This window comes from Leptonychotes weddellii, chromosome 1 (genome assembly GCF_054177405.1).
Source record: "Leptonychotes weddellii isolate Sample4059 chromosome 1, ASM5417740v2, whole genome shotgun sequence".
NCBI lineage: Eukaryota > Metazoa > Chordata > Mammalia > Carnivora > Phocidae > Leptonychotes > Leptonychotes weddellii.
Genome location: NC_138369.1, coordinates 157,496,256 through 157,523,409, shown reverse-complemented (window position 1 = coordinate 157,523,409; position 27,154 = coordinate 157,496,256). Strand labels below are relative to the sequence as shown.

The following is a 27,154-nucleotide window of genomic DNA, read 5'->3' as shown; positions in this document are numbered from 1 at the left end:
AGAAGTGACTTCTCCAAAAAGTGTCTTAGTTCTCGGTCACCTGAGCCCGGGGCGAGTCGGCTGCGGTAGGCTTCGCCGATACCCGCCTTCCCCGGGTCCTGCCTGGAGACCCCGCCCTCTTCTCTGGCCCGTCGCTCCGTCACACCAAACCCTCTAAGGGCCCGTCCTTTCCTTCCTGTCCTTCCTCAGTCGCGGGTCGGACCGGGCCAAGCCGGGCAGCCCAGGCGCGGTCCCTGACCATGGCGTCTCTCTTCAAGAAGAAAACCGTGGATGGTGAGTTCAGGCCGGGCCAAAGGGGCCCAGCTCTGCGTTTCCCTGGCGTGTTTTGGGGGCTTCCGGCCACGATTCTTTCAGCTGTCCCTGGGGGCGGGGCTGGATTGAGTGGCCCCACAGGTGACCGCCCTCGTGCGTCACTTCTCTGCTTCCCCATCGCTGCTGACTCGCCACACCTCAACCTCACCTGAGCAGATCTGGCTTCTTCTCTCTCTAACGCACATACACCACCTTTACCGCCCTCCCCCCACCCCCGGTTTTTCCTTTAGCGAGACCTTGAGCATTTCGAGGAGACAGGATGCGGTTGGCCCTTGAGTGTCATTAGACGGAGATTTGATGAATTTCTTGTTGGCTTCATCTGTTGGTTTGTTGCTCCTTCAGTTTGGAGCTGTACTACTTAACAGGCGTACAAACAGGAAAACTGTATTCAGCTGGAGGAGGGGATAACAGGCTCCAGTTACAAAATGAACCTAGGTCTGGGTCGGCTTGCCCTTAAGAATATCCCATCAATAGAGATGTGAAACAACTGCTTCTTTACTGACTCCAGGAGAAATATAAAAGAAACCTAAGGGAAGTACCTTGGGTTTAGTTTTCATAATGTATTTTTCCTTCCCTGTGATTATCTTTTGCTATCTAAAGTAAGAGATGTGGTATGTATTGTCTGCATAGAAGTTTACATTTTTAGATACTTGCATTGTTTCAGACATTTAGCTCAATGTCATCTTAAGAGGAAAAAAATGAATGTACAGAAATATACAAGTTGTTGTTTATAAGCAGTTACTGTAATGTATATATAACACTGATTAATTACTTTTTGATATTTACATTGACTGCCACCAGGAATCAAATTCATTCAAGTTATTTAAAAATTGTGTTTCCTATTACATGTTGAGTCTAGGTTGCTGTTGGTTCAACCAAAGAATCACTTCTTTGTAAGGGTCTAACCCTGCCACAAAAGGAGCAGTGGTAGCTAGACAGTGATTGGTACAAACAGGGTGCTGAGTCCAGACCTGGGGTAACTCCTTCATTCCTTTGTATTGACTGTTCCAGTGCCAGCAACATTATTTTCGGGAGGATAACAAAGACATCACTTTTACTCTGCCACTCTACCCTTCACTTCAACACATAATGTAATGTTAGTCCTGATTTAGTACACAGCATAATACATTTTTGCCTACCCTGAGTGGGTGAAAAAAAATTTTTTTTCGATTTATGGACTTTTTGTTAACTAAATAGTACCATTTACAGTACCTAGAATACCTTTCAAGTTGGTACAGGATATAGGACAATTATGTGAGATGGATTTGTCTAATTTTTAATGTGGCACTTTCTTCACTGTTTCAGTACCAATATTGTGGTTTCCAATTATTGTATAGTACTTCGGGGGGAAATGGTTTACTTTTTTGCTTCAGTTTTTTATAGTGACAATTTGCTAAACAGAGGAAAAGAGTTGTACCATTGTTACTGTGATGTTACAAATTATATTTTAAAAAAAATCTTAACATTAAAGTCCAAACAGCTTTAATTGCTTAATATCTGTCAAATATTTTCAAAGACATAAATATCAGTTCTGTATTTTCATCACTGTGCTTCTAGGCACAGTATACTAGGACTATTGTACTTTATAGAACAGAATAAAAAAGAAAAAAAAGTGAGGATGTGCAGTGAGGGTATTTAACTATATACTCATTTGTAGTTGGGTTAATTCATCCAAGAAATAATGTTTTTGCTAAATAGATTTATTTGTAAAAAGAAAGTCTTAAGGACTTTAGGAGCTATACTACTGATTTAAGGATCTATGTGTGAAATTTCTGAATGTAAATTTGGCCACCATGTACATTTACTGTAACTAGCAAACTGCATACTTGATGTTTTTTTACATTATCATGTCAATTCAGATCACTTACTGACATTTTAATTATAGATTTGTACTTTCATTATTCTGATAATAGAGCTTTGTTGATGTTTTTACTCCTTGTTTTATTAAAAAGGTGTTTTGTTTAAAAGGTGACAGCATTCTCCTTAGCAGTAATGAGGCTGTATATTATGAAATGTAATGTATTTTTATGCTTTTCTCCCAGATCCTCGGACTCGTTGATTATTGATCATAAGATCTTTTGCTGTATGCTGCCTTTATCTGTTTCAGCAGTAATGAAATTCTGATATATAAGGGAAATATGTAACTGCACATAGATCTGGAGAATAATTGAATCTTTTTGTTTCTTTGGATTGGCTGGAAGAGTTGCATACTATATCATTAAAGACTACTGCACTTGTAAATTAAAAAGGGAGACAACAGTACAGCACTTATTACCATTCAGAGTTATGTTTAATTCATTTTTGACACAAAGATGAACAAGCCTCTGCAGTGTATACTTTGTTACAGAAATTAATGAGAATTGTACCTCAATGCCATAGAAGAGAAAGATTATTTTGAATTTGAAATTACAATTGAGCATTTGGTTTTCCTTTTACTGATTTATAAGGTATACACATATACATAGGGTAATGTGTTTACAGTGTTTTTTTCCCAAGTGGACTAATGGTGACCTGCTTATTGAAACTAATTATGAACCTGTAAATCAGGATGCCATGAGGATTTGTCATAAATGCACAACTAAATATGTCTTTTAAAAAGTGAAATTTTTTAAGCACTATATAATTGTTGTCTGTTATCCTCAATAAAGGCAAATTTGAGGTCCTACTCTAAGCCAGCACTGTGGTAGCATTTTGTATGCAGCATCTTATTTAATTCTCACAAAACTTAGAAGGTAAGTACTATTATCATCCTCACTTCATAGGTGAGGAAATTGAGATACAAAGGAGTAAGTAATTTGCCCAAGGTCACACAACTTAGTGGCAAAACCAGGACCTCATCCCTTGAGTATTATCACTGATAATATTTCCTTATTAGAGAGCCTATGACACAGTTTAATTTTGCTGTTCTTTCTAGTATATGGAATTCTCAACTTTTGGTAGGTACTATGTAATGGTAACCATTTATCTGTGAACTGGACTCTTTTTCCCTTGGAATCAATGGTAGAACTTTAATTTCATATAGTAGTAGAACTGGGAAGAACCCTCCTTTTCCTGATTCTCCCTTGACCCAGGGTTTCTTAGGAAGTATTGTCCAGTCTCTTTTTGCTCTTCATGTAAACTTCTTAAAGGAGTTGTGTCATCTCCCATCCCTACCCCTTTATTTCTCAGACAATGCCCCAATTCTATAGCAGTTGCTTTACATCTTAAGCAGAGAGATCTTGCTAAGATCATCATTGACTCCTAGATTGTCAAAATGGCCATTTTTTAGTGATCACCTCTTGAGCTTATGTTTTGCATTTGGTCCTAATAATAATTTCTTTATTGAAATTCTCTTTTGGCTTCCATGAAACTCTTTAATATTTTCCTCAAATTTCTCTAATCACTTTTTTTCTTTCTCCTTTCAGGTTTTTCTTTTCTTTTTTTTCCTTCCTCTTTTCCTCCCTTCTCCTTTCCTTCCTTCCTTTTTTTTTTTTTAAACCCTGCTCCCTAAATGTTAGTGTTCTTCTTGGTTCCATCTTGGGCTGCCACTTTTCTAACTGTACACTCTCTCCCTGCATGATCTTATCCAAAGTCTTGTTACTTTATCTATTACCTAAGTGCTGATGGATCCCAAATTTGTATCTCTAGTTATATTTTTCTGAGTTTCAGACCAGCGATTTGCTGAGTATCTCCACCTGGAGGTCCCAAAGTACCTCAGATTGAAGAGATTCCAAACAGAATTTATCACTATCTACTTTAAGTCAGTTCCTTTCCTGAGTCTCCTCTTCCAGTATTGGCAGGTCTTGATTTTGCCTCCTTCCTTTAATTAATTACCAAGTTTTGCTCCTTTTGCCTCTTAAATATTTGACACATGATTTTCCACTGTGTGTCTGCACTCCTGCTCTAATTCAGATCCCATTTTTCTTGCACTTTATTACATCACCTTTCTGCTTTTCTTTCCTGTAGCTTCATAGCCCTTAAATTGTTCATCTGCAAAGTTGCCTTGTGATTTGATCCACCAGAAACCCAAATCAGACTATTCTACTCCTCAGTGTAAACCCCTTTATTATATCGCTGGTACCGACAGGATCAACAAGAGCTCTTTAATAGGCACATATGGCCCTCCTTGATCTGGTCCTTATCTTTCTTTTCATGTCCCTGAACATTTTACTGTCCAGGGGTATTGTTCTTATATTCATCAGTACTCTTTCTCTCTCTGACATATTTTTGCTCATGATGTCCTTATGCATAGAACCCTCTTTTTCCTTCCTCTGGCTAACCTGCACTAGGTCAGGTGTTTTTCTTCTCTAAGAACTCTTCTCTGATGCCACCTCAAACTGTGTTAAGTATCTCAGTCCCGTATTCTCACTTTTTTAGCCCCCGCTTCCTGACTTGCATTCACTGGAACTAAAGTAGATCCTTGTGCACTTCCAGAGTTGGATTATGTTTATTCAGAGTTTTTCCTACATTGCATTTATGCAAGGTAGCAGAGTCTCTTCAGCACACATGAAAGTATCTCTGCAGCAGTTTATTTCAGGCAAAATTTCAAAATGATAGTATTTACTAACCAAAAGTAGTGTTTCCAGGATCCAGAGCTTATTATAGTCTATATCCATATATCATTGCCACCCACCTGCAAGTTTAGACATAATTTGAGGAACTTCCTACTGATAGAAGAGGAGCAAGCTTCTTGGTTTTTGCGTTATTGGGATTGTATCCATGTATGCTAGTAGTTCAGAGTTCAGAATCTGAAGCTTTGACTAACTTGGGATAAATCTCCTGTGAGAAGGTAGGTTGACACATTTCTGGTATCTTAAGAGAAGAAAATCTACCAACTATATAAACTGAATCCCCTCCAGAACTTTTCTGCTTTCTTCCGAATAAGATAGAACTGTCTGGTGCTACCTATAATAGCTAGATCTTTCCTAGGATGCTTTGTGTTCCCTTAGTGCTTCTTATTCTGAATATTTAAAAACTCAAATTTTACTTGCTGTTTGGCCCCTACATTCTTGGCACACCAAAGAAAAATAATTGAACATGGGATTCAGAAGCACAGTACTCTCTTCTGAGCATTTTTCTGAGTTAAGGTTCTCCATACTTTTTGGTATGAAGACGGATGGATACCATCCATGGGTATTTCTGTAGGAAAATGTCTTTTGTATTTCTGCATCCCTAGCGTGACCCCAAAGACTGGTATTTCTTTTCCTGCTGCTATTTTCTACCTTCAAGTCCCTAAGTCTGTGAAACTTTCCTTTCATAGGATCTTTCCTTCTTCCCTCTCTTATCTAAAGTGAGGAAATGCTCTTTCACAATTTTCTGAAGTGAAGCTGTTATTGATGATGGTACCAAAGCTGTGTCTTTGAGGACCAAATGAGACCTAAAGATATACTGACACATAGCCCATATGAAGACCTTCTGTCAGCTCTTGAAAACACTGATATTTTACTAATAATAAATTAATCTGAATGAATTTCTCAGTATTTGAGTGACTTGAGATTTTACTGGGGGGGGAGGGGAGGGGCAGGAAGCATTCCTTTTATGCTACCATAGGGCTAGACTCCTATTTTCTCTTTAGTATTCTACCTCCTCCTTCCAAGAAAGTCCTGCTGAGTTTTTCAACTTCAACCTAGTTTTTAAATGGATGATTGGCTCCCAGGACCATATGTAGAAAAAATCTGTTGGCACAATCCTCCACAGTTCTTTCTGTTTCCCATAGTTGTTTTTTGTTCTTATTTTTTCTTTACCATGTATCAAAACTGGTTAATTAAGCTGATGCCATTCCTCCCTGATTTTTTGATATACAGTTTCCAAACCCTGAGAAACAGATTTGCTTGCATATCAAATTCTGATTCCTCCCCCATCCATTCTCTCATTGTCATTTTCCCTCTGCCTCTCAGTAACTGGTTCCCAGAGCCAGCATTTTCTAGGAACTGACCTTAAACATTTCTTTCTTATCCCTTAACTTTTGAGTTTGTGCTATTTGCAGTTTTTTTCTCCTCATCTACCCAAGAAGGTGGTACATCCCTGCATAGCCAGGACTCCTTTCCTCTTTACTGTTTGGTGAGCTCCACCACACCCCCTTCACACAGGTGGTTCTTCTATTCAGTAAGGATCAGGTTGTAGCTAATACCCGTTATCCTGCCATCCCAGGGCTGCAGACCCACTACTTACACTCACAGCTGCTGCAGAGATTGCAGATGAAATCTAAAGGAGAAGCTCCCTGTCTTCTCAGGTCTTGATCTCCAAAGCAAGTTAATAAAAATGGTAAAGCAAGATGTGCTTTGTTTATTCTGTGCTTCTCTTTCAATCCATGTGATCACTAGACTTAAGACAACTGATAGGCAATAAAACTGCATGGATCAAAATGATTTTTTTTTTCTTTAAAGAAATACATTTAAAAGCAGAAAATATGGTATATTAGATTAAAATTTCTGTCTTGACCCTGTAGTAAACATGACCTTATAATAAAGCACAAAACCCAGTATATGGTAGAGTGGATGCTGTCTGCTGACCAGTGCCTCACTGGGCCAATAACCTGAACTACCCTGTAAGCTTGAGATAGGGTATCTCCTTTTCCCCAAACGAAAGGCACTTTAAAGATATTTAAAATATAACTCACAAATTAATGAGTGCCTGTATTTAGAGTTGATAATTACTTTTTGCTTCAGTCCTTAAATGTGCAAATTATATGTAAATAAGCAGGGTCTGGAAGGACAGCCATAATTCAAGTTGGGGCCTAGCCTCAAACCCCAGTAGAGAATTCTATCTAGTAAGCTAGGCTGGACCACATGGAGGCCCCTTTTGTATTGTTTTTATTTTTTTATTTTTTGACTTTTTTTTTTTTCCTGTAAGCAGATAGACCTTATTGATTCACAACTAAGGAGAGCAGAATGACCTTTTCTGTTTGTATCTTCTTAAGTCCAAAATTTAAGCCTGATCAGTCCAGTGCACGCATGTATATTTCATTCAGTAAAAATAACCTGAAAGACTTGAGATAGGCTTTTAATGCCTCCAGTGGAGCTGGCTTGGGTGGCCTTCTCTAAGTGTTGTGCTGGGTTTGGATGAGAAGAGGGTAGTGGTTGGGACGGCCTCCGACCCTTTTTTTACCTCACGGAATGGGAGCAAAGAGAACATACCATAGTCACAGTCATGTACCATCGCCATTTTCACAGTGTAAAAGTTCTTTATTACCACCTATTATGAAGTGCTTCACAGCAACCCCACAAGGTAAATGAAGTGCTGGAATATAAAAATTTGGGCATATTCTTTTGCCTAGAGAAGGAAGCAGGGATGGGCAATAGCCAAGCACTCTATCTCCTAGATGTCAGCAATACCCAGTACATGTTTCTCTCATTGTCTTGACTCAGAATGAAAACAAGGGGAAAGCAGAAAATTGTAAGGGAAATATCTGGTTATTTCAGTGCTCTATCTTCCACTGTATAAAGAGATCTATCGTAGTTAAAGTTCATGGTTAAATTATCAACCATCTTTCTTGGTAACCAATAGAGTTTATTATACATTTCAAAGAAATGTATTAACTATGCCTATGAGTCACATTCTTTTACATTTCAGTATATGTCTGTACTCCCGTAGATCACTGCTAAGTATACTATATTGGGGTAGTAGTTGGCATGAAGTGTGGTGGGAATACAGATAAATAAATAAAATACTTGTGCTCCTTGCTCTTAAAGAGCTTGTAATCTTGGGAGGAAATCAAACCTACCAAAAAATAAATATAATGGAAAATAAACTTGGCCTAAAAACATTATAAGTGTCTCAGAACCATTCTCCTATTAGCCCCTCTGAATTATCTAGAAGACCAAGTCATTAAATGTGGATTTAATATAGGGATTTTTTTTTAAAGAGTGATTTGTTTTTTATAGGATATGCCTATCATCTCATATGAAGAAAATGTTTTACTATCTTTTCTTACCATAATATGTTTTAAAGTGTTATGACTATATTTTAGTATGCAACATTAGATGCTCTCAGTTTATAGCTTAGAACTGTTTAAATATTAATAGGTCTATTAACTATGGGGCTATGGAATGTGCAGTAGTTAATTTTCTTTTTCTTTCTCTAATATACAGTGGATAGTTATGGTACACAGTTACATAAAATTAAGAAAAGGGAAATAAAACTATGTTGATTAAGGTACATGTTCTGGTAAAATTTCATGTCATAATATGTGTTTTCCCAACAAAGATGGCTATATCTATTTTCTGCTCTCTGATTCTGTGACATCAACTGCTGTGTCCAAAACGTCAATCAGTCCTAACACTACGTGGAGTTAGCACAGATGCAGGGCTCAGTCCTAGAAGACTGTCCTCATCCTAGATGCCAGTCACAAATCCCAGTTGGCCACCAGTACTTCTGACTAACCAGCTGTGAATTCTAGAGTCCCCATAACTTCCTCCACAGTTTGATAATTTGCTAGAACAACCCTTAGAACTCAGGAAAGTGCTTTACTCAGGAATAGCCAAATGGAAGCAAAGTTGTGGGGGCTGTAAGTGGCCCAGAGCTTTCATGCCCTTTTCAGGCACGCTGCCCTCCCAGCACATCAGTGTGTTCACCATCCGCGAAGTTCTCCTAATCTCTTCTTTATTCAGGAGTTTTTATCAGTCTTCTGTTCCACTCCCTTCTCCTGAGATCAGGGGGTTGGGGCTGAACATCCTACCCTCTATTCAAGCATTTTGTCTTTCTGGTAACCAGCGCCCTCCAGAAACTATCTAGGGGTCCACCTTCTTGAGCTAAAAGATGTTCCTACCACTAAGGAAATTCCAAGGGTTTTAGGAGCTCTGTGCCACGAACTAAAGACAAGGATCAAATACATACTTTTTATTACATATTATACTATTCTAATAATGAATAAGTATATATTGATAGAATTCTAGATCTTAGCAGTCAAGGCTTTCAGCAATTGCTTTGCATCTGTATCGGTTATCTGACCACAATTTAACTTGTCAATATGGTGGCTTCTTTTTCGCTTCCGTACTCTGAAGGCTTTAGAAGACCCTCCTCATTGAAACAGTAGGGTAAGTGGTCAGAGTTTTTATACCAATTCATTGGTTTTGGCAAGATAGCATGCTAAGTTCAAAAGAAGAAAATTGGGAGTGTTGAGGATGAAAAGGCTGATGACTGCTTTTAAATCTAGGGAAACGAGAGCCTTGCTGTTTAGTGTCTACAGATGTCAGAGGAAAGATATTGTGCACTGTGGACTGAATTGTATGCCCATAAAATTCATGTGTTAAAGTCCTCACCTCTAATGTGACTATATTTGGAGATAGGGTATGTAAAGGGTAATTGAGGTTAAATGAGGTTATGAGGGCATAGCCCTAATCCAATAGGAGGGTGACCTTATAAAAGAGGAAGAGGCACCAGGGATGGGCACACTAAGAGAAAAGACTGTATGAGGACATAGCAAGAAGGCAGCCATCTGCAGGCTAAGGAGAGAGGCTTCAGGAAAAATCAAACCTGCCAACCCTTGATCTTGGACTTTCAGGTTCCAGATCTGTGAGAAAATTAGTTTCTATTGTTTAAACTACCCAGTCTATGGTATTTGTTATAGCAGCCCTAGGAAACTAATAAATTGTGACAATAGAATGCCAACCAGTGCTCCATGGAGCATTAGCATCTAAAAAATATTCAGATTCCAGATCTGTAAGAAAATTAGTTTCTATTGTTTAAACTACCCAGTCTATGGTATTTGTTATAGCAGCCCTAGGAAACTAATAAATTGTGACAATAGAATGCCAACCGGTGCTCCATGGAACATTAGCATCTAAAAAATATTAATAGAGATTTCTTAGAAGGGACCCTTGGCTTAATAAATTTGGGAAATAAAGGATGCTTGGGTGGCTCGGTCAGTTAAGCGTCTGACTCTTGATTTTGGCTCAGGTCATGATCTCAATGTTCTGGGGTCGAGCCCCCCCCCATTTCTCTTATATATATGATATGGTTTCCTATTTCTATATTTAAGGAACCTATAGAATACATTCCTAGAAAATCCTGAGCATGAGCTGTCCACTAATATAACTTCATTGAGAAACACAGTATGCAAGAGAGGGAAATAGATGGCTTGTAAAGAGAAGCTCTGGCATCTTAACTTTTATTCAGAAAGTCATTGTAGTTGATTAGTTATATTTTATATAATGACTTGAAATGTTTTTCATTCTGTTTTAAATCTTGTATATTTTTACTGATATGTATCTATATTGATAAGGATTATGTCTCCGATACCTTTATTTCTTGTTTGCCTGAAAGCCTTCATAGCATAATATGGTAGTTAAAATCAGAGGCCCTGGAATCAGACTGCCTGTATATGAATCCTAGCACTCTTTCTTCCTTGGGCAGATTACCTTACCGAATGTCAAATTCCCTGAAATAAGTGAGATAATAGTACTTATGTTTGTGGTTGTTGTGAACCTCTTAGTATGCTGCCTATTCCTCAATATAATTAGTTATCTTTATTCTGAGTAAAGTTATATGTTACACACAGGAATGTGTAGAACATAAGTTGTGATGTTCCATCAGTAAAAGGATAATGGGTGTTGTTTGGCTCTGTTGTTTTATTTGAGGTGAAATTCACATAACATTAACCATTTTAAAGTGAACAACAGTTCAGTGGCATTTAGTACTTTTACAATGGTGTATGACCACCACCTCTAGTTCCAAAACATTATCATCATCTCACAATAAAATCCTGTACAAGTGAAACAGTGACTCAGCATTCTCCTCTCTCCCCAACCCCTGGCAACTACCAGTCTGCTTTCTGTCTTTATGAATTTATCTATTCTGATATTTCATATGAACATAATCATAAAATGTGACCATTAATATCTGGCTTCTTTCACTTAGTATAATATGTTTGAGGTTTATTCATGTTGTAGTATGTATTAGTACTTCATTTCTTTTTATACTCCAGTTCACTTATACCTAGAAGTAGAATAGCTGTGTCATATGATAATTTTATGTTTATCTTTTTGAGGAACCACCAAATTGTTATCCACAGTGTCTGAACTTCATTTCTTTTTATACTCTAGTTCTCTTATACCTAGAAGTAGAATTGCTGTGTCATATGGTAATTTTATGTTTATCTTTTTGAGGAACCACCAAATTGTTATCCATAGCATGTGGAACAATTTACATTCCTATCAGCAGTACAAAGGGTACCAGTCTTCACATCCTTATTAATACTTGTTATTTTCCATTTTCGTTTTTGATTATAGCCATTCTGGTGGGTGTGAAGTAGCTCTCATTTTCCTTATGACTAATGATGTTGAGCATCTTCTTTTTGTGTTTATTGGCCATTTCTGTAACTTCTTTGGATAAGTGTTCAGGTCCTTCAACCATTTTTACTTAGATTGTCTTGTTTTTGAGTTTTAAGAGCTTTTTATATATTCTAGATACTAGACTCTTAACATATATATAGTTTGTATATATTTTCTCCCTTTTTGTGGAATATCTTTCCACTTAATAATGTCCTTTGGTGCAAAGCCTTTAAGTTTCACGAAGTCCAGTTTGTCTACTTTTTCTTTTGTTGCTCATGCTTTTAGAGTCATATCTAAGAATCTATTGCCAAATCCCAGATCTTGCAAATTTACTCCTATGTATTCTTCTAAGAATTGTATGATTTCAGTTTTTATATTTGGGTCATTAATCTTTTTTTAGTTAATTTTTTTAAAAAGATCTTATTTGTTTGTTTGTTTAGAGCGCATGGCCATGCAGGCAGCAGGAGGGGCAGAAAGAGAGGGAGAGACTCTCAAGCTGACTTCTACTCTGAGCATGGAGTCTGATGCGGGCTTGATCTCATGACCCCGAGATCATGACCTGAGCTGAAATTAAGAGTTGGACCCTAACCAACTGAGCCACCCAAGCACCCCTAGTTAATTTTTATATACACTGTGATGTAGGGGTCCAATTTCATTCTTTTTCATGTGGACAATCCTGTTGTCCCAAGTGCCATTTGATGAAGAGACTATTCTTTCTGTTGTTGTTGTTACTGTTGTTTTTAAATCTACCTCTTGACTAGAAAGGTACTCTAATGAAGGGATTAAGATTACTGATTCAGGAGACAGAACACTTGGATCCAAATCTGGCATTACTGCTTACTACCTTGTGACCTTGGGCAAGTTATTTAAACTTCCTAACACTCAGTTTTCTTTAAATATAAAATAATAGAAAAATCAACTCCATAGCATTATTGTGAATATTGTATAATATATGTACAGCACTTAGCAAGATTCCTGATAATGAGAGACCAGTTTTGGCAAGAATTACCATCAATATCTATGATTTTTGATGAAATTACTGTTTAGTAACAACTAACCCAAATTATGGTCCATCAGGCCTAGACTAATACTTTAATTCTTCAAAAGATGGGACTAATGAATCCAAATGAATTCAGTTAGAAAAACATTAAGATTGATTGGAAATTTAATAGTATATCAGGGCAATTATGTATGTTATTTACACCTTAACAACTATCCTTATCATATGAATAAGAAACCTGAAGTTTAGAATATTAACTAATTTTGCCAAGATATCATCAAATAATGATCCAGTAGCAGAGGGAGGATTCAAATCCAGGTCTGCCTCATTGGAAGGTCTGCTGCTTCACTCTGTTGTAATGACTTAGTGTAGAAAAAAGGATTTAATAAACACATGATCTGTCTTCCTTCCTGGAATTTCATATAATACTGGAGTAAGAAGAGATGAAAAGTGTGTGTGTGTTTGTGAGAGTGTGAGAGAGAGAGAGAGACACATATATATGTGCCACATAAAACATTGCATACCATCAGTTCTCTAAGGGAATATTTTATTGTGATTTATATATACTTTTGGTTAAACCTCCAACTATAGCCTGTCTGCACTTATCTTGTAATTCTTTATATAATTAATATTTATAATCCAAGTATTAATATTTGACTAATTTTTTAGTATATTGAATGAAAAAATTTTAACATCTAGTAAATCAAGGTTTCTTTTTTTTTTATTAAGGTCTCCAAGTCTAATATTTCAAATGGTATTGAAAAAAATTTTGGAATTCATACATTTAGGTTTCTTTTGTGGTTCTCTTAGATGTAATAAAGGAACAGAATCGAGAATTACGAGGTACACAGAGAGCTATAATCAGAGACCGAGCAGCTTTAGAGAAACAAGAAAAACAGCTGGTAAGTAGAACATTAAATTTCAGTTTAACTTTTCAAACAAATTTGGAAATTAGTGTTGGAATAATTTGCTAACTAAGAATAAGACACATGGCAGGTGGTAAGTGATTTACTAAGAAATGGCATTTAACGTCTTCCTGCATTTTCTGCTTACCTTTGTTTATTGTGTCATTCTGCTGACTTTTATCAGGATTCTGTGTATTCTGCTGATTATAAAATCAAATTATTCTTCAGTTTGTAGAAGTCATGAATGCCTGGGAGGAAATATTACTCAAAACACAGCTACTTCATTCTCAGTTAACAACAAAAATAAAATAGTCCTGAATAATAGGAAAGGGTTACAAGAAATAATTATGTTAACTCATTGGTATCTTACTTGATACTTTAGTGATCATTGTATCTGTGATAATGAATGTACTTTTTAAAAAATAGATTATCTTCCCCATCTTTAAATATCTTTGTTATGTTTTTAAATGTATGTTGCTTAAAATCTTTTAAATGAACAGCATGATTGAGGTATTACTAACATGCAATAAACTACATATTTAAAGCATACAATTTGATATATTTTGGCATATGCATAAACTCATGAAACCTTACTTCCATTAGGGTAATGGACATATCCATCATCCTGAAAAGTTTCCTATTCCCTGTGTAATGTCTTTCACCTATCTTTCCCTGACTCCCTCCTCCCTGGCAAACACTGATTTGTCACTGTAGATTAGTTTACATTTTCAAGACTTTATATAAATGGAATCATATAATATGAACTTTTTTTTTTAAATATGGCTTCCTTCACTCATCATAATTATTTTGAGATTAATCAGTGTTATATAATCAGTATTAATTTTTTAAATTTACTTCATTGTATGGATGTTTCACAGTTTATTTATCTGTTCACCAGCTAGTGGACATTTAGGTTATTTCCAGGTTTGGGCTATTTTGAATAAAGTTGCTATAAAGATGCAATTGAAGTCTTTGTGTGAACATATTTTCATTTCTCTTGAGTATATTCCTAGGAGTGGGATTGCTGGATCATAGGGTAAATGTATGTTTAACTGTGTAAGAAACTGCTAGACAGTTTTGCAAATTGGCTATAATGTTTTCTGTTCCACCAGCTATACTTGAAAGTAAAGTTGTTCCATATCCTGGCCAATAGTTGGAGTTGACAGTCTTTTTACTTTTAGTCATTCTGGAGGTGTATAGTGGATTGTCATTTTAAATTATATTTTGCTAATTGCCAATGATGTTCAGCATCTTTTCATGTGCCTGTTTGCTGTTTACATGTCTTTTTGCCCATTTTTGTCAATGTTTTATTTATTTGTATGTTTTTTATATATTTCAAATACAAGTACATTATTAAATATATGTTTTGCAAATATTTTCTCCAGTTATTGGTCTTGTCTTTTATTTTCCTGATAGTGTCCTTTGTGGAACAGAAAATTTTTTATTTTAATCAAGTGCAAAAAAGAATCTTAGTTTTAGTTCTTACATTTAGGACTGTGAACCATATTGAATTAAATTTTATTGTGTTATCAGGTGAGGGTAGAGGTTCACTTTTGCATCTGTTGAGATGATGATCATGTAGTTTTTCTTCTTTAGTCTGTTAATGTAGTGAATTACATTTATTGATTTACTAAAGTTGAATCAAGCTTTTGCTCCTGGGATAAGCTCCATTGGTAATGATGTGTTTTTTTTTTTGAAATATTTTTTTCAGTATGCTGAAATTCTGTTAAGAATATTTGGATCCGTGTTTGTGAAAGATAGTGATTTGTAGTTATCTTTTTGTCCAGTGTCTATTTGGTTTTGACATCCGAGTGATGCTGACTTTAAAGCATGAGTTGGTTTCTCTTACTCTTCCTTTACTGGAAGAGTTTGTGTATTTCTTCCTTAAATGTTTGATAGAATTCATTAGTAAAGCCATTGAGAAGGAACTTTTCTTTGTGGATATGTTTTTAAACTACAAGTTCAATTTTTAGAAAAAAAATAGATACAGAATGGATCAGGATATGTCTTTTTAAATGAGCCTTGGTAGTTAACATCTGTCAAGTGATTCGTCCATGTCTACTAAATTTTAAAATGTAATAACCGCAATAGCCAAACTGTGGAAAGAGCCGAGATGCCCTTCAATAAATGAATGGATAAAGAAGATGTGGTCCATATATACAATGGAATATTACTCAGCCATCAGAAAGGATGAATACCCAACTTTTACATCAACATGGATTGGGACTGGAGGAGATTATGCTAAGTGAAATAAGTCAAGCAGAGAAAGTCAATTATCATATGGTTTCACTTATTTGTGGAACATAAGGAATAGCATGGAGGACATTAGGACAAGGAAGGGAAAAATGGGGAGGGGGAATTGGAGGGAGAGATGAACCATGAGAGACTATGGACTCTGAGAAACAAACTGAGGGTTCTAGAGGGGAGGGGGAATGGGTTAGCCCAGTGATGGGTATTACGGAGGGCACGTACTGCATGGAGCACTGGGTGTTATACGAAAACAATGGATCGTGGATCACCACATCAAAAACTAATGATGTATTGTATGGTGACTAACATAACATAATAAAATTTAAAAAAAAAATAAGGAAAAGGACATTTCTAAAAAAAAAATGTAATGACTTATTATTCATAATATTCCCATATTATCCTTTAACATCTTTAGAATATGAAGTGATCCCTCCTTTGCATTCCTAATCTTTGTAATTTGTGTGTTCTCTTTGTCTCATTTTTTTTTTTTTTCCCTTCATCTATCTGGCTAATGGCCTGTCAATTTGATCCACCTCTTATGAAAAAAGGCTTTGGATTTCATTAATTTTCGATATTTTTTCTTTCCTACTACATAGATTTCTTTTATTGTTTAATATTTTTTCTTGTATTTACTGTTTTACTTACTCTTTTTTCTACTTTCTCAATTTTGAAGCTTGTGAAATATTTATTTTTTCTAATATAAGTTTTAATGCTATAAATTTCCCTCTAAGAACTGTTTTAACTGTAGCCCACACATTTTGATATGTTGCATTTTCATTTTATTAAGTTCAAAATATTATTTCTCCTGAAATTTTTCCAACCCATGACTTATTTAGAACCATGTTTAATTTCTGCATATTTATGATATACTTTCCTTTTCCTTCCTTACTGATTTCTAGTTTAATTTCATTGCTATTAGAGAACATACTTTGTATGATTTCAGTCCTCTTCAATTATATTGAGTCGTGTTTTCTGAGCAAAATATGATATATTTTGGTGATTCTCTTCTTTTTTAGTGTATATCTATAAAAAACAAGCATTCTGCTGTTGGTGATGGCGTTTTTATAAATGTTGGTTAGGTCAAGTTGATGATAGTATTTTTTATAAATCTGTATCATTGCAGATTATCTACTTCTAACAATTATAGCAATGTAATCAAGAGAGGAGTGGTTGATATCCCTCATGCTGATTGTGTATTTGTTTCTCCTTTCAGTTCTGTCAGTTGTGCTTCACATATTTTGAAGCACTGTTCTTAGGTGCATGCACGTATAGGATTGTTTTAACATCTTTATATATTGATTCCTTTGTCATTATGAAATGCCCCTTTTTATTTCTGGTAGTATTCCTTGTTCTCAAGTTTTTTTGTTTGTTTATTTTATCTGATGTTAATGTACACACTCCAGATTTTCAGATTTTAGTAAGTAATTATATGGAATACGTTTTCTATTATTTTACTTAGCTTTGTTTTTGTAATTAAAGTTGGTTTCTTGATATAGCATATAGTAGTGTTTATGTCTTTTACTGAGGTGTTAGGTGAACCTTCTCACTTAATGTAATTGTCTGTCATATACGCTTTAAATCTACCAATGTGCTCTTTTTGCTCTGTCCTACCAACTCTTTATCTTTTTTTTTTTTTCCCCTTTTTCCTACTGACTTTTAGGTTGAGCTTTTTCATTTTCTTTTGGGCTCTTTGTAAATACTATTTTATAGATTTGCTTTGTATTTGTGGATGAAGGTATGAATTCTGTCTTTCCCGTGTAAACCTGTGGAATATATTGCTCTCTCAAATTAACTTTTTTTGTGACTTTATGACTGCCTCTTCCTCTCTTTTATTTTTTTTTAAGATTTTATTTATTTGCAAGAGAGAGAATGAGAGACAGAGAGCATGAGAGGGAGGAGGGTCAGAGGGAGAAGCAGACTCCACGCTGAGCAGGGAGCCCGATGCGGGACTCGATCCCGGGACTCCAGGATTATGACCTGAGCCAAAGGCAGTCGCTTAACCAACTGAGCCACCCAGGCGCCCACCTGCCTCTTCCTCTCTTTATGATCAGGGAGAAAAGGGTATATGATGTGTGTTTGATTTTTTTTTTTTTTCTGAAGTTAATCATTAGGGACTACCTCTCAGTGATTTTATTCCCCTCTTTTTATTTCCTTTCTTAGGAATTAGAAATTAAGAAAATGGCTAAGATTGGTAATAAAGAAGCTTGCAGAGTTTTAGCCAAACAGCTTGTACATCTACGGAAACAGAAAACAAGAACTTTTGCTGTAAGTTCAAAAGTCACTTCTATGTCGACACAAACAAAAGTGATGAATTCCCAGATGAAGATGGCGGGAGCAATGTCTACTACAGCAAAAGTAAGTGGGAACCTTTATATCCATACATTTATTGTTTTATCTAAGACATACAAGTGTCAGTATTCAAATCAGATTTAAAAGTAGCTCCTGATGTGTATTTGGCACAGAATCTGTGTAATATTTAGTAAAAAGCGTTAATAATACTAGATAATCCAGATAACTACTTCTAGATTTTTTAATTGAAGTATAGTTACCTTACAATATTATAACAGTTTTGGATGTATGTAGATTCTTTATTGATTTACTATAAAATTTCTTGTTTCAGATATTTTGATTTTTTCCAAGGTCATGTGTAGCTTCTAAATTTTTTAAATTGACTTAAAAGTGTTGTTTGCTTTTTTCCCTTAAATTGTCAGAAGATTTTTGGTCTTATTTCATTAAGCTATAAGTTTTAATTACTTCTGAGTAATAATTTGCTCTTGATTCATTTTCATGTATGTGTCAGAAGGACACATGATTTCTGTCAGAAGGATTTATCAGTTAATTTTACCAGGAACTTATGTTTAACTTACGGTCTTTGTATAAAAAAAATGTTTTTACTATAGAGTTTATAGGACTGTGAGCTTATTTTAGAGTGAGCGAGCTCGGGGGTGGTGTGGAGGGGAGAGGGAGAGAGAGAATCTTAAGCAGGCTCCACACTTAGCATGGAGCCCAAAGTGGGGCTCAACCTCATGACCCTGAGATCATGACCTGAGCTGAAATCAAGAGTTGACACTTAACCGACTGAGCCACCCAGGCGCCCCTGAGCTTTTTGATTTTTTAATAAATAATGAGTCCCTTGATGTATGTGAAGTACTATAAGGAGTAAGAAGACATCTAAGATGAAGGACCTGCTCTCACAGATTTTATAGTTCAATTGGGGATGGGGTGGGGGTAGAGAGCAGGGAGGTTAAAGTATATCTGACAGGGAAACTACCGACTACATACATCAGTTTGTGCTAAGTTTCAGTGAACTGCACAGATCTTTGAATTGAATGATCTGAAAGAGTTTGCAGAAGACCTAGGTCTTAAAAATACCATTAGGTGTTAAATATAAGGAAGGAGGAATATGAATATGAAGACCAAAATAAAAGAAAGCCACAGAGGAGAGAAAGTAGGAGGTTCATATTTAAAAAATGGTATATACAGTTGATTCTCATTATTTGAAGTAGTTAATGTTCTGTTAAGTTGGGAATACTCAGTTAGTGAATATCGAACCATTTCTCTTATGGGAAATATAGGGTTAGCCTTTGGTCACAATGTTTTTGTCAACCAGCTTATACCTAATGTTTATGTGTTTCTCTTGAAAGACACCATAGTTAATAAATGTTGATTCATTAACATTGAAGTCATGCCTAATCAAAGCTACCATGTATTTTCTCCATGGACACATAGTTTTGTGCACTTAGTACTTTGGTTGGGGCCATTTAAATAATGGCAAAATCACCAACAAAATGTACAAAAATATGGCACTAAGTAGACCACAAATAAGGACACTTGTTTACGGTTTGAGAGTTGAGACAGGAAGGCAGAGTGTCACCTTGTTTGACCTCAGCTGGAAACAAGCATGTTGAGCAACTCACATTTTTTTGCTGTTCTCTCTGTGTCCACAGAGGAACACAAAAGCTCCATGAGTATTGGTTTGAGGTTTACAAATACATTTTAATGAGTAGGCAGATCCACAAATACAGAATCTGGAAATAATGAGGAGCAACTATAATTGTGTTTTAGATTACAGAGCACATGAAAATACAATTTATCCATCTTAGCTGCAGTAAGTGCAGTGACACAATATGTTCTTTAAAAAAATAGAGGAAGTTTCAAAAAAAAATAGAGGAAGTTTCAATATTAGTTTTGTTCTGTTAGGTAACTTATTCTTGATGGATCTTTTCCTTTTACAGTGAAAAATACATAGTTAAGGACAAAAACTTTTGTTTTTCTTTTTTCTTTCATAAACGGACAGAACTAAACATCTAATTTAGGAAAAGATCATATGTGATGATCACACACTTGAGATGGGTAACCTTTCAATAATGTTAAAGGGAAAACCACTTATTTTGCAATTTTTTTTTTGCAGGTGGTAGGCTAGGAAAAGGTACCGAATATGGTCCTGCCATATAGAGATATCTGTACTGGAATTTTCACTTAATCTTTTTAGAAATGTATTAATTCAGCAAATATTTGTTTAGACCCTATAGGTAGGAAGTATAACAAATGATGGGGATGAAGTGGAAAGCAAAACCAGGCAAGGGTTTAAACTGTACAGTCTATTTCAGATTTTATTTATTTATTTGAGAGAGAGAGTGGGAAGAGGAGCAGAGGGAGAAGGACAAAGAGACTCCATGCTGAGCTCGGAGCCCAACTCAGGGCTCAATCCCAGGACCCTGATGACATCATGACCTGACTTGAAATCAAGAGTTGGACGCTTAACCATCTGAACCACCCAGGTGCCCCCATACATGCTTAAAAACAGCCCATTTGAGAGAGAGTTTAGTGCGGTGATTAGGAATATACATTCTGGACCAGATTACTTGAATTTAAATCTCACTTCTGTTCATTAGCTTTGTGACTTTCAGCAAGTTATTTTGCCCTTCTGTGCCTTCATTCTCCATTTTTAATAGAGGGAAAATGGTGGCACCTAGCATGTAAGATTTGTCAGGCTTAAATAAATGTCTTTTAACTCTAAATTTATTATATGTGAAGTGCTTAGAACAGTGTCTGGCACATAGTTAAGACTATATAGGCTTTTACTGCTTTATTATTATCATTATCACCATTGTTATTAGTATTAGTTGCTACAATACTGTAAGTTGCAAGTGAAGTAATATAATTTACAGCAATAAATAGGGAATTTCATCTGTAGTGAGTAGGATTTAACAAGGATATCTATTCTAATCAGGGGTGTCAGGGACGACTTCCCTAGGAAAGTGGTGAAATCTGAAGTGTTGATAATGAAAACAAATGGTGAGGAGCATTCCAGGTGTGAGACAGCGTATGCAAAGGTCCTGTGGCAAGAGAAAGTATGGCACATTTAAGGAAGTGAAAGATCAGTGTGGCTGGAGGGCAATGGTGCACCATAAGACTAGCTTGTTAGGCAGAGTTCAGTGGTGTTTGGTCTCATAGTGAATTATGGATTTTGGCTTTTAATACTAAGAACAATGGAAAGTCACTTCAAAGGTATGTGTGGGCTGGAGGGGAATGGGGGAAATCCAGTGTTATACTTAAAGGTTACCTTGGCTGTAGCATTGTGTACAGATTGCGAAAAGACTGCTTGGTATCTTTGAAACTGATGTGTTTTATATTGTATAGTGTCTGAACTACTGTATATAATACATAAATTTTATATATAATATGTATAAAATATTTTGGCCATGCTAGATAGCATTAATCTCTTTTAATGAAATAACTTGTGAATATAAAATGTAAGAGTTCTTTTCATATATTTTTACAAAACTCGGTGTTCTGTTCATTTCTTTAAACCGTGGTTTAAAATATGTGAATGGATTAAGTGTGTATGCTGTGTATCTTCCTTTTTAATTTAGACATCAAAAGCTTAATGAAAAATTTTATAAAATTTAAATTGTAATTCTTTTCAATTTAGACATTACCTACTTGCCACATAGTAGGCAAATGTAGTTTTCCCATTTGAAATGGATTTTTTGCGGACAATGTTTTTTATTTTTTTTTTGCCTACTGTTCATATGAGTTTTTTCACCCTGGTCTTTATTATATAAATGTTAAGCAGATGGTTTCCAAGTGAGTATTTCATTTTTTTCTAGACTACTTAACAGTCTTATGTTAGATTATGACAGTATGTATATCTTTAGAAAGCCTGTATCTAATTTGATATGTTCTCTTTGGACTTAATTCATAGTAAAATGTCACATTTATGTAGCCAACATGAATCTTTTCATATATTTAAAGACAATGCAAGCAGTTAACAAGAAGATGGATCCACAAAAGACATTACAAACAATGCAGAATTTCCAGAAGGAGAACATGAAAATGGAAATGACTGAAGAAATGAGTAAGTTTAATAACTTGTAATGAAATTTACAGTTTTTTTATCTTTGAATCAGCCACGTTTATTTACTAGCAACCTCATAGTCTAATCCATAAAAGCACAAATGTTGAAACAAGCAATGGTACAGCACCCTTCTGAATAGATGTCTGTGTTATAACTCTAGTGTATTGTTAAACTGGCCAAGTATAAGGCTCAAATCCTGTCAAACTTTACTGGAAGAAAAAATATAAAATATGATATGCCATATTTTTATGCCATATTGGCCCAGCGGTTTTGCTCAATTGATGAGGGGACCAAAACCAACTTGTGAATAAAAGAACTCTTCCTGGTATGAATTTGGTAGTTTAAGAGTTGTGTTGATTCTTTTCATACTAGAGAAGATCTCTGTTTTTATTAGAGGTAGAGATAATGGGGAGCTCTTTTGTTCTTATTTTTTCCTTCTTCTTCCCTAAGTTATTTAATATTTAGTTTTCTTCTTTTTGACTATAAACTAATTGCATTTTGTAGAGGAAATATGGAGAACACAAAGAAACAAAGTTCATTTAAAAAAATCTGTTATCACATCACCCAGATATAGTTACTGATAATGTTATATGCTTCTTTCCTGTATTTTCCCATATCTTATAGAAGTTAAATCATATTACATGTGCAGTTTTGAACCTTATTCTGCTTTTAGAAAACATAATAGTATGATATACACATGTACTCATGACCTTAAATCTTCTCTGAAGTCTTTTTTTTAATAGCATTAATATTGCATAACATCTGTATTCAATAACATCAATCTTAATTTATTGAACCATTCTTACATTGGTCAGTAAGATTGTTTTAAAATTTGTTGTGTATTTGCTAATCCTTTGATAAATGTTTCTATACTATTTTTGACTAAATTTTTAAAATCTCTTTAGAGTATTAACTTTTGTAAGGCTTTTGGTTCATACCAAATTCTTCCCAGAAAGACTATTCCAATCTTTATTTGGTTGCTAATAAATAAGTGACCTTTTACAGCATCCTGGTCAACATTACTTAACCTGGTATGTAAAAACTGACATCATTATTTTGCAAAGGTATTTTCTAATTGTTTTACAACTATGTAGAGATACGCCGGTTTAGTTCTGCTTAGCTGCTAGCATTTTAATTTAATGGCATTTAGTGTATAAACTAGTATCTGATTAAATTACCAGGAATATGAAACTCACCACCTTAAGTATTCAATTTCAAAATATCTATTTTCTATTTTCCTTTTAGGAGTTAATGAAAATGTATGTGTATCTTTGATAGTTCAAAAATTCTTTAGCTTTGACTGTGAATCTTTATTTTGAAAAATATGACTTTTTTGAAACATCATTAGTGAATTTTTAATGACTGAGAATTGTCATTTATATAATGATCCCAGTATCTAACATGTTTATGTGATTCCCAGTGATGGCACAGGTGTGAGCAGATCTTAGAGGAATTAACTTTTCCATTAAGCTATAATGAAGAGAATCAATAGGCTCATACAACTCATATCTATCATAGTTCTCATTTGTATTTTACTACTTTGCAAATGGGTCTGGAAGAATAGTAATTGTTGGTGATTACTCATTTCTTCTATGACCTAGTAAAGTGCATTAACATTAGTATTTTTATCCAAAGATAAATTCAATGTTTAAATGGATATAATCTTTTTCCAATTGAAATTTATATTGTACAGTGCTGCTCCAGAACCAACAAGTTCAATTTTGTAAACAGGATCTTTGAGAAATCTGTATTTTATACACACACACACACATTTTATATACACACATATGTATGTAAATACATATATACAAATATATAAATTATATATATACACATATATATATAAAATATGGTTAATTTTGTTACACTTTTTCTGAAAGCATCCTTTTTGTTAATCCCTGATTACACCTCTCTATTCTTTCTCATCTATCTCAAATTGTCAAATCATGCTCATAGCAACCAGAGATCTTAACCAGTATCAAGCTTTATTAATTATATCAAGGACACAAACAATTAAGATGTACATGTGAAACAGGGAGAGGGCTGGGACGTCCCAAATAATTCCCCAGATCTTTTTTCCCATATCAGACATAAGCTGTTTGACCCAGAATAATAGATACACCTTTTCCATACATGCCCCTTAAATAATAACACAACAGAAGAACTTACTCTACCTTGAGTGTATTCCTTTTGTCTTCCACCAAGTCTTTGCTCATTCTATTCCCTCTGTTTCTGTTTGGTCAAATCCTATGCATCCTTTAAGGACCACCTCACATGTACTTCTTCCCAGTTGGATATAATCTCTTCCCTTTATTATCTTTCTTATTTACTACAATCTGATTGTTAATTTCTTTTCTACTTAAATGTAAACTACCTGAGATCTTCATTTTTCTCTGTCCATTAATTGTACTTTTACTACATGCTAGGCACTTTGTTTCAGAAATAAGACATAATCCTAATGTGATACCTTCTATACAGAAGCTTTTCCATAAATACTTTGGGAAGGGAAGGAAGAGAGGGATATAGCAATAATAATCTTTGCAAGGTTAAATTGGATGTCATTCTGTAGACAAGTTTAATAAAACACTCAGCCTTATACTTTGTTAGAATATTCTGCCTACATGTTGAATGTAAATTTAAGTTGAAAATATAGGTATAAAAAGAGTAAATTGTCTAATATTTACAGGATATTTGTTTCTTGCATATTATTACATGGTCAGATTTAACAGCTACTAACTAGCTCAGTGAATACAGTTTGTAGAATCATATTTAAAAACTTTAAGCCTTTAGCTGTGAATTTCTTTTGTTGTTTATTAGACACATTTTTAAAAATCATAGTAGACTTGTTATATTATATAATTATTATTTATATTAGTTGTGTTGCAATGAAAAATACTCCAGATTTAGTAACTCAAAAATGTGTAAGTGAACTTCACTAACATTTGAAAATGACTTTTGTAGTTTGCTGGTTCAACTAAGTTTGCCCTTGAGTAATATTACAAATATGTACACATAGGTGGGCCACCTTCTAAAAATGTAAATCTAACTTGAAATCTGTTTGATAGTAACTGTAATTTTGTTTCTCGAACCCTTCCCCCCAAGTCAATGACACACTTGATGATATCTTTGATGGCTCTGATGATGAAGAAGAAAGCCAAGATATTGTGAATCAAGTTCTTGATGAAATCGGAATTGAAATCTCTGGAAAGGTATGAATATGTCTTCTATCCTCTGTTGGAATCGTTTCTACCGCTTTTGTCACTTTAAGTTAGCCTTTGCCCTTAGAGACATCTTTTTATATTTGAATGGAAAACGTCTTTGCAGCATATCCTTTGTGTCCTTGCCCAAATGTTTGATAATGCATTTTTTTTCCTTTTCCTTTAATATAGATGGCCAAAGCTCCATCAGCTGCCCGAAGCTTACCATCTGCCTCTACTTCAAAGGCTACTATCTCCGATGAAGAGATTGAACGGCAACTCAAAGCTTTAGGAGTAGATTAGTCAGAAAAACCATAATATTTTGCTTACTTATAATTATTTAGTATAAACCAGATTTAGTATAAGTGCAGATTTCCTTTTACAAAAATGAAGACCATGAGCAAACAGTTGTTTCCTAACCCATGACTATTTTGAATCTTTTACCAAAGAATGACAAGGATGCAAAAATGGGAACAGTTTGGATTTTAATTACAACTATTTAGGAGTGATGATATGTAAAACGTTTGACTTCTTTCCTGCATGACATAGAGAAATTATATTCATTACTTAGTATTTCTGTTCCATCTTTTTACACTGAATACAAAAATCTTGTTAAATGCCGCTAGGCATCAACTAAAGAGACTTGTAAAAATACTAAAAATATATCATTAATTCTGTGTCTGTTGCTTGTCCTTTTTTAGCGATATGTGGTATGACCATAGGCAGTTCAGCTGCCAAATTATTTTTAAATCATCCAAAAGAAGAGTGCTATTTAAACATCTGTCTTAAAAACTGTCATGAACTTTTCTTTTCTTTTTTTTCCTTTGGGAGAACATTTCTAGTTGGTAAGTTTATTACCTTTCAAAATGTGCTTGGCACCTGCCTTAAACAGCACAAACATATTGTGCATATCTTTAAGTTATTTTAACTGACAGAAAAGACTTACATTTTAAACCAAAATTAAGGCCTCTTAGAAAAATTATCCCGGCTCTCTTTTGTAAAGCTTATAAAAGTGAATTGAATGTAATTAGCAAAAACAGACACTGAATTAATAACATTTTATAGTAATAAAACTATTTTGGTCTTTCTTCCAAGAACTGAGAAAATCTTCCCCATATGAGATATAATTTAATCTCTGTTTAATTTTGATCTTCATTAATGTGTATATTGAACCCTCTAAATGGAAGCCATCCTTCTTAATTTAACACTACTATGACAATACTTGACCTAAATTTTAAAATAAAAAATAGCATTTTTTTCTTGGTAAATAAACTACAACTTTGTCAGAAATTACTGCCTAAATGTGTATTAATGTATTAGCAGTATTTTTTAAGGTGAAGTTGCTATGGTATTTAATGTATGTATAGAAAGTGAGAAAAAATGAAATGACAGATTAGTTAGAGGTAGAATTTAGGATTAGGTTAGTTTAAAAAAGTTATGTTGTAATATATGGGTTCTAGTATATCCCACCATAAAAAACTATAGAGGAGATCAGATAGGTGTAACCTGGTCAATTTCCGAGGATGGACATTTTGGTCTAATATGGACAACGTAAATCCATTTTAGGACTAGCCTACATGTGGCATATGGATTGGTGGGAAGAATGAAAAGTTCCAACTATATCGTTTATAATTCATAAATTATTGTATGCTGTTCAAAGATCAGGTTGCATTATTGATAGTATTAAATAGTTTCCCTGACCATTGATGGGTCAAAACATTTTACTGGATTATGGAATGTTAACCCAGAACTTGTTTTGATTTTTGGATGTACATAATGATGCCAACTAACTTTATTTACTTTCTTGTTTACATGCGGGGGCTTTTGTTTTTAAAAATTATTTTGTTAAAAAGAATTCCAATAAAGATTTATTGCTGTTA

At 34.7% G+C, this 27,154-nt stretch overlaps 1 protein-coding gene across 1 annotated transcript; it reads left to right on the top strand.

Annotated features, from left to right (window-relative positions):
• On the top strand, positions 1-27,154 carry CHMP2B (charged multivesicular body protein 2B). Its single transcript, XM_081798544.1, has 6 exons — positions 1-273; positions 13,372-13,463; positions 17,877-18,071; positions 21,975-22,077; positions 25,180-25,286; positions 25,467-27,154. The coding sequence occupies exons 1-6, from the start codon at positions 240-242 to the stop codon at positions 25,575-25,577; spliced, it is 642 nt and encodes a 213-aa protein (XP_081654670.1). The 5' UTR covers positions 1-239; the 3' UTR covers positions 25,578-27,154.